The following is an 18,058-nucleotide window of genomic DNA, read 5'->3' on the forward strand; positions in this document are numbered from 1 at the left end:
GTAACAGTGATTACACTTCAAAAGTACTTCATTGGCTGTAAAGCGCTTTGTGACATCCTGAGGCTGTGAAAGGCGCTGTTACTCTATAAACTTGCAGGGCTACGGGGATAGAGTGAAGGAATGGGACTGACTGGATTGCTCTACAGAGAGCTGGCATGGACTCGATGGGCTGAATGGCCTCCTTCTGTGCCGTTATGACTCTATGACTATGACTCTATAAATGCAAGACTTTCTTTCACTTAGTCTTTCTGCGCTCCCACCAGCCATCAGCATCAAAAACATCTGTTCTTGTTACAGTTGTCTTCAGGTGCACAATTAAATTACCCAATATAGAAAGATATTTGCATAAAACCAGTATTCCTAAATTGGCAGGTATAAATAAATACGTAGAAATTCAATAAAATCAAACAAAATAATGTTAAAGTTATGGTCAGATTTTTTTCTTTAAACGGTTAACTGGAGCAAACCTACCATCCCCAGGCTGGCACCTGGAGTGAGTTACCACAGTCCCTCTCAGTACCAATGTAAAATGCAGCTATTCCTCCTTTGAGGACTAATTGTTTACAGCTTCCACATATCTTTTTCATCATAGATATTGTTTGTAAAGGATCTCAATGTTTAATATTACAAAACCATAATTAAAGCAGTATTAAATAAGCAAAAGACATCACTGTATGAATTCTCTTGTTGGAACAAATTCTTCTTAGGATTCAAAAAAGGCTCAACTTTTGTAAGCTTAACCCTCAATATTCCCAACAACTAACTCAAATTCTGCAAGAATGAGTCTCATCAATAGGAAATCCCAATAACAAAGCAAAATATTTTTAAAATCCTGTTGACTGTGATCGTTGTATTTGAATGTCAATATAATAACTGGCTGGAAGCAATTATCAGTGCTGACAGTGTGTGACAGCTAAATTATCAGTAGAGACACAGTTATTAACATAGGGTGCTGGTTGCAAGTAATTACTGATCCAATAGCTCAAGGCAACTGTAATAACATCTGTACAGATTCAGTCATCAACACAGGGTTCTGGCTGAGAAGTTTTACAGTGCAAAAGTGCTGGATTAACATAAACAGAGATCCAGTCACTAGCCCAGTGAATATCCCTGATGGTGAGACTCATTATTATAAGCTGCTGGCTGCCTGGAGTCACTGAGCCTAACTGTGCGAGGGACTGAGATTAACAGCAGTGAAACAGATCATCAATTGTACTGTTTCAACAATACATATTAATTCGGCTCAGTAATTCCTCTAACCCAGTTACCTTGATGACAACATTAACATTGACTATTTAAACAAAAATATCACCCCATCAAACAAACATTTAAAAATATAATTAGATGCTGCAGTAAAGTTTGATTTTTAGAGTAGTGTCCTGTTGTTGACTGGTGATGGTATGAATGCTCCTGGTGCTCACTGCATCGTATGATGGGGTTGTAGGATATGGCTTGCCAACCGTAGGTTGGGGAGGGGGGGATAATACAGAGACTGGGCCCAGTTGCTCCTTGGCATTCTCACTTACCTCCTAGAATTTGGTTACACAGCAATATTGAGAGAGGTCTGGGGGAAGGTGTCCATCTGCCTTGTCAGCCACAGTATAATGGACGAAGACCCAAAGGAAAGGGGGGGGAAAGATAGATTTTTAAAAAAAATCAATACTCACAAGCCTCACAGTACTGAATGCCGTTTGAGGTTAGCAATATTTTACTATCCACAAGCATCTAAGTTAAGTGTTGCATCAAAACTTTTAACTTATTAGAGCGTATGTTTTCAAACTGGGATTTCAGAGATGATCCCAGAGGGTAACAGAGGTCAGGCTTCTGTCTCTCATCGGATTTTTCTATAATTTGTGGATTTACCAGAATGTTATTTCTGTTGCTATAGACCAAAAGAATGCATCTTCTGCAAAGACTATTTTACTTGGATAGCTAACATTGTTTTTCAGGTTAGCACAGGGAGTCCCCATGAGTGTGTCAACATTTGCAGGGATCCCCCACACAGAAAATGTTGAAAACCAATGCATGTTATGTTGAGAGCAGGTTAGATTGGGAGATAGGGGAGAATCAGTTTTGTGCATCATTCTACAGCATGAGGAACCCCACAGATTACATCGCAAAGCACAGACAGCTCCTAACAGATGCCAAAAAAGTTCTTAGAAAATGTTCTGTTTTTTAAAAATTTTAATTAAAAAAGAAAAACATCAAATGCCATCCTAGTACAAAGGCCAAGTGCTCTTTTTAAACTCTTAAATGTTAACCCTTACCCATCTCCCAATCTAATCAGCACTCTCTTAGCTCAATTCAATGATTCCTACCCTCACAAATCTACATGCCCCACACAGACACGTTCTGTGGTCGTCGGGTAACAGAATGTGCAAGTTCAGACTTTGTATTTTTGGTAACTGTATTTGTTATTTCATTTTGGGTCATATGCATGAATTCTCCTGCAAACAGTGCCATTGAAAAATCCTATCACAACATTTGACTGGGCGATAAATGTCAGAGATTTAGTGCAACGGATCTTTGCCCTATTTTCTAATCGATTATGCTCAGTTGAGGCTCATTTATCGGGTGGAACTGATTGGGAAATGTACCCTATTGAGATTTGGTTTCATACATTCCAAAGCTCTGTTGAAGGGTTGGGAAAAACACCCGTAATCAGCTAGAATTACTGCTTATTTGTTGGTGAGGGTAACATTCCCACTTTAAAATTATTTTCCCCAATTCTGTAATTTGATCTCAACATTCTACACACCATCCAGGTCTCCATTAATTCCACTCAAACTGATCATTGGCTGACAAGCGAGAGGAGTCCAACTCTGATTGTTGCTCCATCTGTGGCAGTCCCTAACCTCTGTTCCCCATTTCTTCACTATATCACAGTCGAGCCTGACAACTCACCCACCACAAATGCATGCCCTAACATTCTGTGGCACAACATGTTAATGTTCAACACACTGCATTACTCACTGTGTCATCCCAGCAACGAGAAGCACTTTTCCACTCTCTTTCTTCACCAAGTGGAGATTTATCACTGCAGCTTGTGCTGCAGTCTTTAATTTCAATGGGGTAGCCCTGCTTATTGTCTCAGCAGGCCATCACCTCTGTTCTGAATAGTCTTTTCTTTTGTACAAGTGCTCCACACACACATGCTGACATCCCAGTACAAATTCGCTGGGTTGTTGGTGCTCTTAGCAACGGGGTTAATTTTGCAAAAAATCAACCCTCATTAAAATTATCTTTTGTCTGCAATTTAATGCAAAAGATGTCCACTCACACTGGGATTCAAACCAAAACTGCAATATAATTGTGGAAATGGATTCCAGAAGAAAGTTGCATTTAGTCTAGTATCTAATTCTCAGTCAAAATGGGATATTTGATCATATTTATAGTTCTCTGAAATCCAGTGAAGGAATTCAACATTCTGGCTCCTGTCATAGTAGAGTGGCTTAATTTATACAGTATCTTCTCAAGATTCTCCACCTGTTGTTCTATGTACTGCAGGCTGGAACACAGATTAAACCAGATTGTTCACATCCAGCACCCACCTTTCAATACATTTAAGCACCCAGAAGTCACTTATTGGCAAAGGTGAAGGCAGAGATTGTTAGAATAAAGGCTTCAGACCAGGGTCGAGCATTCAATGGACATCACTGATCAGACAGTGTATTAAAAGAGTTTACTTAATTTACCTTATACACACTCAGGAGTATAACAACAATTTAAAAATACTCCTGCCATCAGCTTGTGCGACCCCTGCAAGGTTCGATCTCACATCTGCTTAACTGAATTGGTGGCTCTGTTGGCAAGTGATTCTATTTGTACAAGCACAGATCACCATCCTTCCTGATTCTGATACCAATCTCAGAAGCTCCAATCCGATTCAGTTCTGCTCAATGTGGCAGATGTTCAGCTCATTATTTCAGCTCACTTCACTGTTAGGCTCAGTGACTCCCAACAGGCCAGTATGATCATCACTCACTGGTTAAATAAAAATATTTAAAATAAAATTGACAAAAATAAACAAAAAGGATATTGAAGCTCATGATTCTTTGTAATTGTTCGATATTTTCGACAGGAGGCTGCAGAACGGGGTATGGATGGTGACATTCCTAAAATTTCAAAACATACACTGAATTGCTGAGACTGTTTTATCTGACTGAAGGCACTCACTTTAGAAAGGGCTACATTATTGCAATTAAATACAAACAATTACTGAATTAAGCGAAATATTGACATACTGACCCTGTTCATAGTGATGCTCATTGACTATATACATGATGTTAATATTGCAACACCTCCAAACTTATGAGATGAAAGTAGTTCCTGAACGGATACGGTTTTGTGTCCGATCCATGTGCGAGATTCTAAGCATTTATGTGGCTGAATTCATCCAACAGTGACACTCTAACATATAAGTTCTAACGTATGAGTTCTGACGAAACTCTGTTTCTCTCTCCATGGATGCTGCCCTGGCCTGCTGAGTTTTCTGTTGTTATCTCTAACATATAATGACTGATTTAAAATAGGCATTGAAGAAATAGGAACTCAAGGGGGTCACTAATAGAAATGGAAACTACTAAATATTACTAGACTACTCACAGTTTTTTTTAAATTGAAAATATACATTCAAGAAAGGCCCCATTTACAGAGCTTCTCTATGTAGCTCTCCATTCATTCTGTTAGGGTGATGTACAGTAAAGGAAATCTTTTCCAGCTCATACACTATTCGTCATTACTGTCAGTAGGATCAACCTGTTCAAAGGGTGATTGCAAGCACTTTATTTTTCATCTAATATCTGTTGAGTATTTAGCCTACAAATTACGATTTGCGATACTAGCATAATCACTTAAACACTTTAATGGGTCAATGTTTCCATTAAAGTAAAAAACAGAAGACTGCCATACAATACTGCCAATAGTAATTTCTAGACTTTGTTAATGACAAGATGCTCTGTTTTTGAGATAATTTAAATTTCCCTAGATCTCCAACCACTACCCCAGCCATAGCAGTAATGATGAGATCCAGGGACACTTACAAGGAGGTCCCCTCATCGTAAAGTACTCCCAGGCATTCATATCATAAAATGAATGAACATAGACCTCTGAGGAGGAGTCATATAATGTGGCAGTTTTAAAAAGAAGATTTTAAAAGACTATGATTAATTACACATTAGCAACTTTGGCAAGTATTATTCACACTATTTATCCCCAGGAGATTCAGGAGTGTCCACTGACTGTCAATGTAGCTTATTCAATAGCTGCACTCACAATCCCTTCATTTTACCCAGGTGCCACTGTTTTCTGAAACTATTCTCCCCAGCCCTTTGGGCAAGTGCTCAACAAGTTTTATAGGTGGAATTAACAAAGAATAAATCCCATTGTTTAATTTTAGCTTTCTTAATTAAAGTTTAGGGTTCAAACATGTCCTTCTGTTAGTTACTGGGCTGTATATACATCTTTTTGTACCAGAAGATAGGTTTGATCCACTGAGGAAAGTAACCAATAATGGTATTGAGCAAGTTTAAAAAAAAAAAATTCCTATCCCACCTCTTCCAGTAACTTTGATCCTCATTCCTTATGTTTCTGGCTCTGAAAGCTCCTCCTCCTGCTTTCAACTTGCACCCGATCTCCCCACCACTCCATGTTTTTGATGCTTCTTTAGCATCCACCGTGCCTCTGATGGCTCTTATGTAGCAGCTCAGGCTTCTAATGCCCCAGTCTCTCTGTTGATCACTCAATGCATAGTCCCTGATCCTGGCTGCACAATGTGCCACAATGAAGGGCCAGAGCTGAGGAAAAATAGACCATACTAATTGCAACGGTGCACTAGAGCAACAATCTCCCTTAAAGCCCCACAATTTGGGGTCTCATTTCAATTGTGGACGGCTGTGCAAACCTGTTTGGCACTCTGCATGAAGAGGCTCATTCCAAGCACTCTACCAGGGCAATTTGCTAGCAGAGATTATTTAAAGGGAGACTAGCACAAAGGAAAATGATACGGCAGACATCTGAATAAAAGCTTGCTTTCCTTCTCAACTAAAATAACAGCATTGCCAGCCAAAGACACAGAAGCAGCAAATGAACACGAGTACATAAATAATTACAAAAATAAAATTAAGACACTCATGAGGTACAGCAGGGGCAGGAAATGCTTAGTAACATCCACTTATTGGGCTGTGTAACAGGGCTGTAGGGCTGGAGGCAGAAGTGAACAAACGGCCAGGCAGCTAGTGGCACATTGTAAAAGCCTACTCAAGCACAACATGGTATCTCCACAGCTGTTTCACTCTATTATCCCTGCAAACAGTCACTGGTGCATTGGCTGTTACAAGGCAGCTATTCAGCAGACACTAGATAACCCAGCTCGTTTATTTGTTACTAATAGTCTCATTCCTCATCACCCGTCACAAAAAAAGCGTGGGGAAAAAAATGAACAGTTTCTTTGTTGGAGTGAGCTCCACATTAAAGGTTCAAGATTTCCAAGCAGTGCTATTAACTTCTTCATGGTTCGTCAAAATGGTGGGAATTTTTTTTGGGTTTTCCTTAAGGGAAAAAAAATCTTATTGAGTCTGCAGTTCAATGACATTTCTACTCACCAGCCATTAATGGGAAAGAGCAACAGCCATGCAGTGCAGATTTCCTCAGGAAGGGACTTGTACCACTGCTACTACCTCATGAACAAATATTTATATTCACTAGCATCCATTTGCTTTCTTTCTATTTCTGGAGATTTTTTTTTTTTAAGGGATTGAGGGTGCTGCTGAAACGAATGAAGATAATCACCCATGCTCTAATCTACATTGACACCTGGTCCTCAATTTTAAAATTCTCATCTCGTGTTCCAATCCCTTCCCTATCTCCTCCCTACAACCCTCCGAGAATTCTATGTGCCTCCAAATCTGGCATCTTGTGCATTCCCATTGCCTTCGCCTCACCATTGGCGGCCGTGCATTCAGCCTTCAAGGCCCTATGCTCTGGAATTCTCTCTCTGAGCTACTTCACCCCTCTCTCCTCCTTTAAGATGCTCCTTAAAACCTACCTCTTTGATCAAGCTTTTAGTCACCCATCCTAATTATCTCCTTTAGCTTGGTGTCAATTTTTGCCTGATTACGCTCCTGTGAAACGCCTTGGGATGTTTTACTACGTTAAAGGCACTATATAAATGCAAGTTTTTGTTGTTAGCATCTCATCTATTTCTGCTGGCAATGTTATTCTAATGCATAGTCTGTTAAAGTGGTGCAGCACATTGGCACTCCAAGGTACTCCGGCCCCTTTTCCCAGTTTACATCCTCCACTCTACTGACTCTAACCTCGCTCCTCCTCCACTTTGCCACTGGTGGAGGAGCCTTCAACTATCACACCATTACATTCAGTACCACATTTCTCCTGCCCTTCAAAAGCCTCCTCAAAACCCCCCTGACGAAGCCTTCAATCATCTCCCCTAAACATTTTTCTAACTTCTGCTTAAACCCTTGGGGCATTTAATTGCATTATATAAGTGCAAATTATTGCACAGTGTATGAGATGCAGATTTATTTATACCAGTAATTCTTCATTTCGTAACTTCACAATTATATCCAGGCTATTGGGGAAGGTATTGAAAAGAGGCAAGATACTTCAAAACAATGGGGAAAAGGAAAAATGAATCTGTAGACAGTTCATCCAAGGATTCTCACATTCATTTCTCTTAGTGGCAGAGGCACACGGCAGATCAACTGCCAGTCCGATCCTCTGACGCTTTAGTGATTGGGGTCGGGGTTGGTGGCGGAATAAACATAAACACTTGTATAACTATTTATGTTTGAACAAAAATCCAGCAGAAATATTGGGGGTTAAATTGGATAGCCCCTGAAAATGGGCACGGGGATCGCGATGCCCGTTCAGTGTAATACAGGCAGCACGCCAACTTCGTGGTTCCTGCTTATTATAATTTCTGCATGCAGCCAGCGCTAACTGCGCTGTTAATTCGCTGCACGCATCAGCAGGAGGCCCAATATCGTTACTTCCGAGCACTACTTAAAGCTAGCCTGCACCGCTTAAAGGGAAGGTGCATTATGGCTGCTGGAGGTGCTGAGATCATTGAGAATAGTGCTGTGCAACAATCAACAATGGCTGACCATGGGAGAGAGTGTGCACCAAGGTTTTCAGATGCTGCACTGGAGGTTTTGTTGGAGGAGATGGAAAGGAGAAGAGATGTCCTGTATCCGCAGGGAGCCAGGAGGTCCTCCAGACACATTAGGAGAAGGCAGTGGGAACAGATAGCCGCAGAGGTCAATGCCAGGAGTTTAGCCCCAAGGACCTGGATGCAGTGCCGCAAGAAATTTAATGACCTCACAAGAGTGGTCAAGGTCAGTGAATGCATCTTCAAATGCCATAATCTACCAACTGCACTACTAGCCTCAGCCACTTATCAATTCACCACAGGCACTCCACCAGTGCCCTTGCTGTCAGACAGCCAGCCCAGACTTCTGCAGCCCATGCTGAGATGGTGCAGTTTGAAGCCAGGCCTTCTAGGCCCAGAGCTGCTTGAGGTCATCCTCCATGGCCATCTCCAATCTCCTCCACTGAAAGTCAGCAGCCTTCCCCCAGCCATGCTGCAGCCACTGGGGTAGCACATCGTAGGACCACTAGGACAGGCAAAGGCACACGAAAGACAGGCACTAAGGGAATGCACAAGGGTGATTGGTTTAATTTTGTATGCAATAGAGCATGATTTAATTTATAAATTTTATTTTTGCATTGTGGCCAAGAGAACGATGTGATCGTCGGTTACAGAGGGAAGGTAAGGAGTGTGGGACTGTTGGTGAATGGGGGAATTGGGGTTGAGGTTACTGGTATCGCACTTGAATTAGTTCTTCACGTACAGCCTGGGAAGAAAAGGGCTGTCTAGGTTGCAGCCTCCTTTCCTCTTCCTTGTGCTCCTGCTCCTCAGCTTCTTGCCTGATAGGTGGTGGCAAGGGCTGTTCCCTCAGGACAACAAGGTTGTGCAGCATACCACCACAAATCATGAGAACCACTCAGCCGAATACTGCAGGCCACCCCCAGAGCAGTCCAGGTAGCGGAATCGTTGCTTCAGCACGCCAATGGCCTGCTCTATCAGATTTCTTGTGGCAGGGTGGCTCTCATTGGGTTTTGGGTGTTAGTACATTTATTAACTTTTACAAACAATATACAGTTTTAGCTGAAAGTTTGACACCGCTTGCGACACAGTCAGATCTTGATCATCATTTGCAGAGTGTTGACTGGAATTTGGAAACAACAATTCTCTCAGCAAGACTTGTCAATGGAGAAAAACAATTGCCTTGTGGAACTTGAATCCAGGAATGAGCAGTCACTGCTGGTGCATCAACATACCATGCCATGAAGCAGTAGGACTCCATGCTTGCTGTTCCCTACTTAGCAAGTTGCTGATCTCAACTTTGCCAATAATAGACACCAAGCAGAAGCCAGGCTGTTTCTACATAGGGAAAGAGTAATGTCAAAGTGGGCTGTTCTCATACCCTGTCTCGTAGCCAGCTGGTGACATTGGGAGAGGCCTGGGAGCTAGTTGCCTGTCCACTAGGGATATGGTGTGTGTCAGAGGAAGGCCTAAAGGAAAGGAAGGGGGAAAATAATAATTAAAAAAAATCTAAACTTTTCGTGGACTTTTGATGGAATTGCATGATGTGTAGATTTGATATTAGGTCTTAGTTTACAGCAGGAATGGAAACAGAAGCAGCAGAGACTAAATCAGTGCATTTGTAATGAAGGACTAGCAGTGAAAGGAAAATTAATGAGCAATAGCTATCAGTTAACGGAGCCACCCTTGTAGTGCATAATAATCACAATGCACATCTTGTGTCGAGACCATTAAGAAACAGTGCTGACTGATAGACGCCTTTGTAAACCCAATATGGTACAAGTAAACAGGGCTCTAGATCCCAACCCTCACCAAGCTTCAATATCTTTGATGCTATGGAGTGCTTGCAATCGGAATTTCCTGCCTACACTGACACCACATCAGAAGTTAAAAACTGATCATGCTATATCCAAGTCTTCACAATTACATATTATCAAAGCCAACTTCTGGTGCCAGTATCAACAGAAAGCTGGACTTGAATAAAAGAAAGTTGATTTAGCGCCAAACCACAGCAAGGCCTGAATATTTTCTAAGTTAGGGAACTGATGAATCTAGGCAGTTAGGCTTTTACCTGATGTTATAAAAGATTTGTGTTGCTAACCCAATAATGACAAACCCACTCATTTCAAATTGGTGAGGAAATGATCTGACTGCTCCACCTTTGAAATGGTCCTGATCACTCCACTGATGAAGTCATAAAAACCTAATGAGTGCAGTTTCAGTATACTGTCTTTCCACCTCTGAGATCAAGGTTGAAATCCAGCCCAGATTAATAAAATTGAAGTCTTCTCTGTCTACTGGCTATAAGGATGGCATGCAAAATGAGACTAGGCAATCTCAATGCAGTTCCAAGAGATTGTAAACGGATATGATATAATTGGGATTACGGAGACATGGCTCCAGGGTGACCAAGACTGGGAATTCAACATCCAGGGGTATTCAATATTCAGGAAGGACAGGAAAAAAGGAAGAGGAGGTGGGGTAGCATTGCTGGTTAAAGAGATTAACACAATAGTAAGGAAGGATATTAGCTCTGATGATGTGGAATCTGTATGGGCAGAGCTGAGAAATGCCAAGGGGCAGAAAACGTTAGTGGGAGTTGTATACAGGCCCCCAAACAGTAATGCTGAGGTTGGGGATGGCATTAAATGGGAAATTAGAGACACGTGCAGTAAGGGCACAGCAGTTATCATGGGTGACTTTAATCTACATGTAGATTGGGCTAACCAAATTAATAACAATACTGTGGAGGAGGAATTCCTAGAGTGTATACAGGATGGTTTCCTGGACCAATATGTCAAGGAACCAACTAAAGATCAGGCCATCTTAGACTGGGTATTATGTAATGAGAAAGGATTAATTAGCAATCTTGTTATGCGAGGCCCCTTGGGGAGGAGCGATCATAATATGATAGAATTCTTCATTAAAATGGAGAGTGAAGTAGTTGACTCAGAGACTAGGGTCCTGAATTTAAATAAAGGAAACTACGATGGTATGAGGCACGAGTTGGCTAGGATGGATTGGGGAACGTTACTTAAAGGGTTGATGGTGGATAGACAATGGCAAACATTTAAAGATCGCATGGATGAACTACAGAATTTGTTCATCCCTGTTTGGCATAAAAATAAAACAAAAAAGGTGACTCAACCGTGGCTAACAAGGGAAATTAGGGCTAGCATAAGATCCAAGGAGAGGACATATAATTTGGCCAGTAAAAGCAGCAAACCTGAGGATTGGGAGCATTTTAGGATTCAGCAAAGGAGGACAAAGGGATTAATTAAGAGGGGGAAAATAGATTATGAGAGTAAGCTTGCAGGGAACGTAAAAACTGACTGTAAAAGCTTCTATAGATATGTGAAGAGAAAAAGGTTGGTGAAGTCAAACATAGGTCCCTTGCGGTCAGGATCAGGGGAATTTATAATGGGGAACAAAGAAATGGCAGACCAATTAAATACATACTTTGGTTCTGTCTTCACAAATAACCTCCCAGAGATGTCGGGGAACATAAGGTCTAATGAGAAGGGGGAACTGAATGAAATCAGTATTTGTAAGGAAATGGTGTTAGGGAAATTAACGGGATTGAAGGCCGATAAATCCCCAGGGCCTGATAATCTACATTCTAGGGTACTTAAGGAAGTGGCCCTAGAAATAGTAGATGCATTGCTGGTCATCTTCCAAAATTCTATAGACTCTGGAACAGTTCCCATGGATTGGGGGATAGCTAATGTAACACCACTATTTAAAAAAGGTGGTAGAGAGAAAACGGGGAATTATAGACCGGTAAGCCTGACATGCTAGAGTCCATTATAAAAGATGTAATAACAGAGCACTTGGAAAACAGTGACAGGATCGGACAAAGTCAACATGGATTTACAAAAGATAAATCATGCTTGACTAATCTACTGGAATTTTTTGAGGATGTAACTGGTATAGAATAGATAAGGGAGAACCAGTGGCTGTGGTGTATTTGGACCTTCAGAAGGCTTTCGATAAGGTCCCGCATAAGAGATTAGCGTGCAAAGTTAAAGCACATGGGATTGGGGATAAGGTACGGTCTTGGATAGAGAACTGGTTGGCAGACAGGAAGTAAAGAGTTGGAATAAACGGGTCTTTTTCCAAGTGGCAGGCAGTGACTAGTGGGGTACCACAGGAATGACGCATGAGGAGAGATTGGGTCGATTAGGCTTATATTCACTAGAGTTTAGAAGAATGAGAGGGGATCTCATTGAAACTTATAAAATTCTAACAGGACTAGACAGACTAGATGCAGGATGTTCCTGATGGCAGGGGAGTCCAGAACCAGGGGTCACAGTCTAAGGATAAGGTAAGCCATTTATGACTGAGATGAGGAGGAATTTCTTCACCCAGAGAGTGGTGAACCTGTGGAATTCTCTACCACACAAGGCAGTTGAGGCCAATTCATTAAATATATTCAAGAAGGAGTTAGATATATTTCTTGAGGCTAAAGGGATCAAGGGATATGGGGAGAAAGCAGGGACAGGGTACTGAATTTGGATGATCAGCCATGATCTCATTAAATGGCGGAACAGGCTCGAGGGGCCGAATGGCCTGCTCCTGCTCCTATCTTCTATGTTTCTATTGTGAACCCACAGCACACAAATGCGCAGAATTCAACATCAATCGGCAAGATCACTCAGACGTCACAAGAATGCCTTTGCATACACCACTTTTAGGGAAACCCCAATCCAAGCATAATATTTCACAAGAATGTAGTTCAGTATTGATCAGGGTCTGACTGAATTCTATAGCAGTTCCTACCTTTCACATATTTGGTAGTATCGGTTATCTTGAATGCCATCTTGCAATGGGACATTCACAGTGTAATACCTTCCTTTCCCCATTCCAATATCTGTCACATCACCTGTCCCTTGAGAAATAACCACAAGAAGTAAAAAAAAAGGCTGAAAAAATAAATTTGTAGAAATGCTGCAATCCAAAGAAAGGACTAAAGAGACAGCAGACCTACCTGGGAAGAATCCAGGGGAATACTTGTGAAAAGATACAGTCATTACTTTTGATGTAAAACTGAATGCATCTTCTACACCTGGAGACAATGAAAAATAAGAGAAAGAATAGCACTGATTAGGACATACTGGCTTTATTGGTACATAGGCTAACCTTTTCAAAATGTCTCAAAAATGATTGTTAGAGTACTGGACTTCCAATGTGTTACACCATTGAATAGCAGGATGCTGGTTTCTTTCCAGTTTTTGTTCACAGTGACATACTCCTCTCAGTCATAATGTAGTGGGGATGTGCTGAGGGAAGCCAGATCTTTCTCCAACGGGAAGAGAAGAAAAATCAGCACAATAGTGACTTCAGGCCATTGGCCTGCACCTCGTAGAAACCAGTTTTACACTCGTATTGTTGAAGATCTGGGAACAGGTTACTGACTCACTATCCTGATTAAGGATATTGCGTAGTGTAATGTGACCAAGAGAAAAATAGACAATACTTCAAGATAAAAAAGGGAGTTCAACCAACAAAAACAAATGTTACAATAAAGGATGGTAAACATCCCTTTTGACCATAAAGGACATAATCGCAATAGGTTCAGTGAAAGGGAGAATTTTTAACCACCATGGTGTATCCCAGCAGACCCCCTTTTCCATATGGATATTTTCTAATAATGCTTTAAGATGCAAATCATGCTACATCATCATGTAGGACAAGGGGTACTATTAACTTATGACGCAGTATCTAGAGGAATAATGGCTTGAGACAAGTCTTGCAGAAATAACAAAGTTATTTTTAAACAGCAGATTAAAGGGCAATTCAATGGCCCAGATTTTGTGATAAGAATAACGGTGAGGCAATCAGCACTTGCCGTTATTATGGAGTAACTCGGACAACAACTTCTGGTGTCAGCACATGCGCAGTTAAATGTGGAAATCAGGAAGTTGGTGTCCAAGTTGTCCTGCTCCTCCAGAAGTTTCGCTATACCGGTATCTCGCTGAGACTCAGCATTCAAACACATGGAAGGGCATGAAGTTGTGGTACTTACCCTAAATATGCACTAAACATGCCAGAAAAAGTTGGGGCTTGTCCATTCAAGTGTAAGTGAATTTTTAACGGCGTGCTAAGTCTTAATTACTGCCAAACCCCTCCGGCAATGAAAACGTACTTTTAAAAGTGTGGAGTCTCATTCCTTCAGATTTTAATTATTGTTGGAGTTAAAAAAAAAAAAAAAAAAAAAAATTATAACTTTAAAAAACTCTTTCTCTGTCTCCTTTATCTCTCTCTCTTAATCCCATCTTTCTCTCCTCCCTTTATTTCATAGGAATGAGTAACAGACTGAGGGGTCAGATGTCAAAACATGAAAGGAAAGTTAAACAGTTTACAACCATCATTTGAACACCAAGATTAAATTATAAAATTGAAATCACTCCCTGATATCTTTTATAACATGTTTTTAACTTTATGGGGCCGATTTTCCCGCAGGTGCGGGGAATTGTTGGGTTCCCTGCATGTCGGGTTCCGACACGAATCTAAATGGGTCTGCCAGCTGGATGCAATTTTCGCACAATTGGCCAATTAATTTCCAGCGTGTGGGCACCCTTGCTAATTGACTATTTCCAGTCAGAAAGCCCCACAGTATGATGTCATCATTCGTGTTGCTTTTAAAGTCTACAGCAAGCTTTTCAACCTCTGCGGGCTTCCCAGCGAGCCGTCCAGAATGGCAGAGGAGCCTGCAGCAGCTGTTGCCAGTGGCAGACCCTGAGCTGTCGCCAAATTTGACGAGACCTCACTGCAGACATTAGTGGATGGGGTTAGGGCCCACAGGGAGGTCCTCTTCCCTAGCTCAGGGAGGAAGAGGCCTCCCAATGAGACCAGGGCTGCTTGGATGGAGGTGGCAGCAGAGGTGAACTCTCAGGGAGTCACGCGAAGAACCTGGATGCAGTGCAGGAAGAGATTCCATGACCTTCACCGTACAGGAAAAGTAAGTTTGAAGTTTCCATCACCCTCAACCTGATCCCCATTGCCTTTCCCCAACAGCACTCAGCTTCAGCACTCTCTTCCTCCACATCCCACTTCACAGTCACATCCATGCACCCTTACCCATTCCCTCTCTCTCTATGCTCTCATTCATATAACTATTCCACCATGCAGCCCTCACACTGCCTCTCACTCTGATGCTTGGAACACAACTGACAACACATAGGGAGGGCCCTTGGTCTTGCAGCCTCACACCATCTTTGTCTCCTTCTAAGTATCTATGCTATGCAATCTCTACACTCACTCCTGCACTCTCACTCAAACTCCACTTGTCTCCCTCATTGCAGGAAAAGAGAGCTCACAACAGGAGAGAGTGAGCCAGGACTGGAGTAGGCCCACCCTCAATCGCCCACCTGACCCCCTGGGAGGAAGGAGTGATGGAGATTGTCGGGGCTGACGTGGCTGCGGAAGGAGAGGCAGGAGCAAGCCCGCAAGCTAGTGACAGAATAGTTTTCCATCTCTCTCATTGACATAGCATGAGTCGCTGTTACGATTCTGAAGCTATCATTTGGACTTATGAGCATCTGCAAAATCCAATGTGCATGTAGCCTTGGCATCACATCTCTAACTCTTTCCTTTACTCCCCCACAGGACCATCCAGAGCCCCTGTCCCTACTGTCGAGGAGGAAGAGGCTGTGCAGCCAGACTCCTCAGAGGAAGCTCCAACCTCCGAGGGCGCAGCGTCAGCAGAAGTAAGCGCACCCAGCACCAGCGCAGACACTCACACCTCGGGGGGGCCTTCGGGACATAGAGTAGTGTTGTCACCTGGTGTTTCACAGCTCACAAGTGAGCATCAGCAGATTGTGGAGACAGGGACAGCAGTGGAGAGTCCTCGTCGGAGGGCGCAGGACTCTGCCAGCTCAGCTCAGCTGCATGTCGACCCTATGCCTCTGGGTCCATCCGCAAGAGAAGAGGTGATGGATCTCCATGCACAGATGCAGGAGTCTCTGGCAGGTTTTGTCTCCAGGGTCGCTGCGAGTGTGGAGCGAATGGAGGAGTCCATGGCGAACATGAGCAGAGCGTTATTGGAGTCATTGACGCATGAACACATCACCACGGAAAGGATGGCTTCCTCCGTGGTAAGGTTAGCTACCGCCGAGAGGAGAGCTGCGGCCAAGGAGAGGAGGGCTACGGCCAAGGAGGAACTTAGTTGCCAGGGTATGGAAAACATGGTGAGTGCTCAGAATAGAATGACATCTCTTGAGGAGCGATGGGCATCTATTGAGCACTGAAACCAGACCTTCATGGAAGTCCCTCTGAGCAGGACTTCCAGTGCAGAGACGGGTCCCCATGGCCCCCCTGATGTGCAGCAAGGTGCTCTCCAGCCACTTGCAGGCACTGAGGGGGAGCTGACCCACGAGAGGGAGGTTGTTGGCACACCTCAAGGAAGTGGGGGCTCCTCTCCACGCGCTCACACTTCCATGACACTTCTGAGCCCTCGGTCAGAGCCCCACCGGAGTCCACACCCAAGTGAGATAACCCCTGCACAGTCGCAGGAGCAGCAGACTGCTGGCGAGCCCTCACAGGCTCGCCACCCCAGAGGACGCCCGCCAAAGGTGTCGAGACAGGAGCAGCAGGAAAGTGAGCAAGGGGCCTCCACATCTGCTGAAGCCACAGGGGTACCACTATTTAGGAGCACGCGTAAGAGAAAAATAAAGCACCACTAATCACAAGGGTAGACACTTGGGTGAAAGGTTTTGTATATACTTTTAATGCCATCAGTTTCTTGTACATAAAAAATCTGATGGCAACTGCTGCAGTTGTGGCGTCTGTCATTTGGCGAATAGGGATTTTACATTGAGGCCGTTAGGATTACTTGCAGATGTCAGCAAGCTGGTCAAATAGGTAGAATTGCGCAGGGATGGGCCACTGTCCATGGCCAGGTAAGAAGCAGCGAGGCTACAGTGTTTGGCCAGATGAGTGCGTTCCTTACATTCCGGCCAGCAATGTTCTCGCGTACTGGTGCCGCAAATTGATGGGCCTCTGCAGGATGCTCGTTTCCGGCCTCCTCCTCCTCCTCCTCAGCATCATCATCCTCATCCGAGGCAGCTCTGTGAGGAGCCTCTTGGTCCTGCGGAATCTGCAAGCCACGACGCTGTGCCATGTTGTGAAGCACACAGCAAACCACAACGATTTTGGAGACCCTGGCTGATGAGTACTGTAGGGCTCCACCTGAAGCGCATCTTCAGCAATCCGATGGTTTGCTCGATAATGCATCTGGTGGAAATGTGGCTGGAGTTGTAGCGCTCCTCAGCTTCGTTGGCTGGTCTCCTCAACGGTGTCATTAGCCAAGTCCGCAGGGGATATCCCTTGTCTCCAAGTAGCCATCCCTGAAGTTCGTTTGGCGGACTGAATAGCGGAGGCACAGCAGACTGGCGCAGTATGAGGGAGTCATGGCAGCTGCCAGGGTACCTGGCACAAACATGCAAAATCTCCTTCTTGTGGTCACACACCAGCTGAACGTTAAGGGAGTGGAAGCCCTTGCGGTTGACAAAAACTCCTGGATTGCGATGGGGCGCCCTAAGGGCCACATGTATGCAGTCAACGACGCCCTGCACCCTTGGAAAGTCTGCCAGCTGAGCAAATCCAAGCGTTCGCGCCCTCACACTTGCGCGATCCCTGGTGAAATGGATGTGATTGTGCGTGAGAGCAAAGAGGGCATCGGTTACCTGAGTGATGCAAGTGTGTGCGGCCGCCTGGGAGATGCCGCTGATGTCTGCTGCTGATCCCTGGAAGGAGCCTGAGGCAAAAAAGTTGAGTGCGGTGGTGACTTTGATGGCCACTGGTAAGGAGTGTCTACCTGGTGCTCTGGGCTCCAGGACTTGCTGCAGCATTGCGCAGATGTCAGTCACTACCTCTTGCGAAAGTCGGAGCCGCCTTTGGCACTGCTGCTCAGTCATGTTGAGGTAGCTCACC

At 43.7% G+C, this 18,058-nt stretch overlaps 1 protein-coding gene across 6 annotated transcripts in view; it reads right to left on the reverse strand.

Annotated features, from left to right (window-relative positions):
• The window catches only part of hdac8 (histone deacetylase 8), a 105,171-nt gene that overhangs the window by 21,071 nt on the left and 66,042 nt on the right, over window positions 1-18,058 (reverse strand). For 4 of the 6 annotated variants that reach the window (XR_015079423.1, XR_015079424.1, XM_085996189.1 and 1 more), the window contains 2 exons: window positions 13,113-13,190; window positions 12,905-13,013 (listed from right to left, as the gene is read on the reverse strand). The exons of 1 other annotated variant lie outside the window; for it this stretch is intronic. Coding sequence is in view for 3 of the 5 variants with exons in the window: in XM_085996189.1 (XP_085852315.1) it covers window positions 12,905-13,013; window positions 13,113-13,190 (187 nt within the window). In the remaining 2 variants the exon portion in view is untranslated. The remainder of the gene's footprint in view (window positions 1-12,904; window positions 13,014-13,112; window positions 13,191-18,058) is intronic. One more of the 6 variants, XM_085996192.1, reaches the window with a different exon arrangement.

Source organism: Somniosus microcephalus, chromosome 1, assembly GCF_052327205.1.
Source record: "Somniosus microcephalus isolate GS21.2 chromosome 1, FLI_Smic_1.0, whole genome shotgun sequence".
In the NCBI taxonomy this organism is placed as follows: Eukaryota; Metazoa; Chordata; class Chondrichthyes; order Squaliformes; family Somniosidae; genus Somniosus; species Somniosus microcephalus.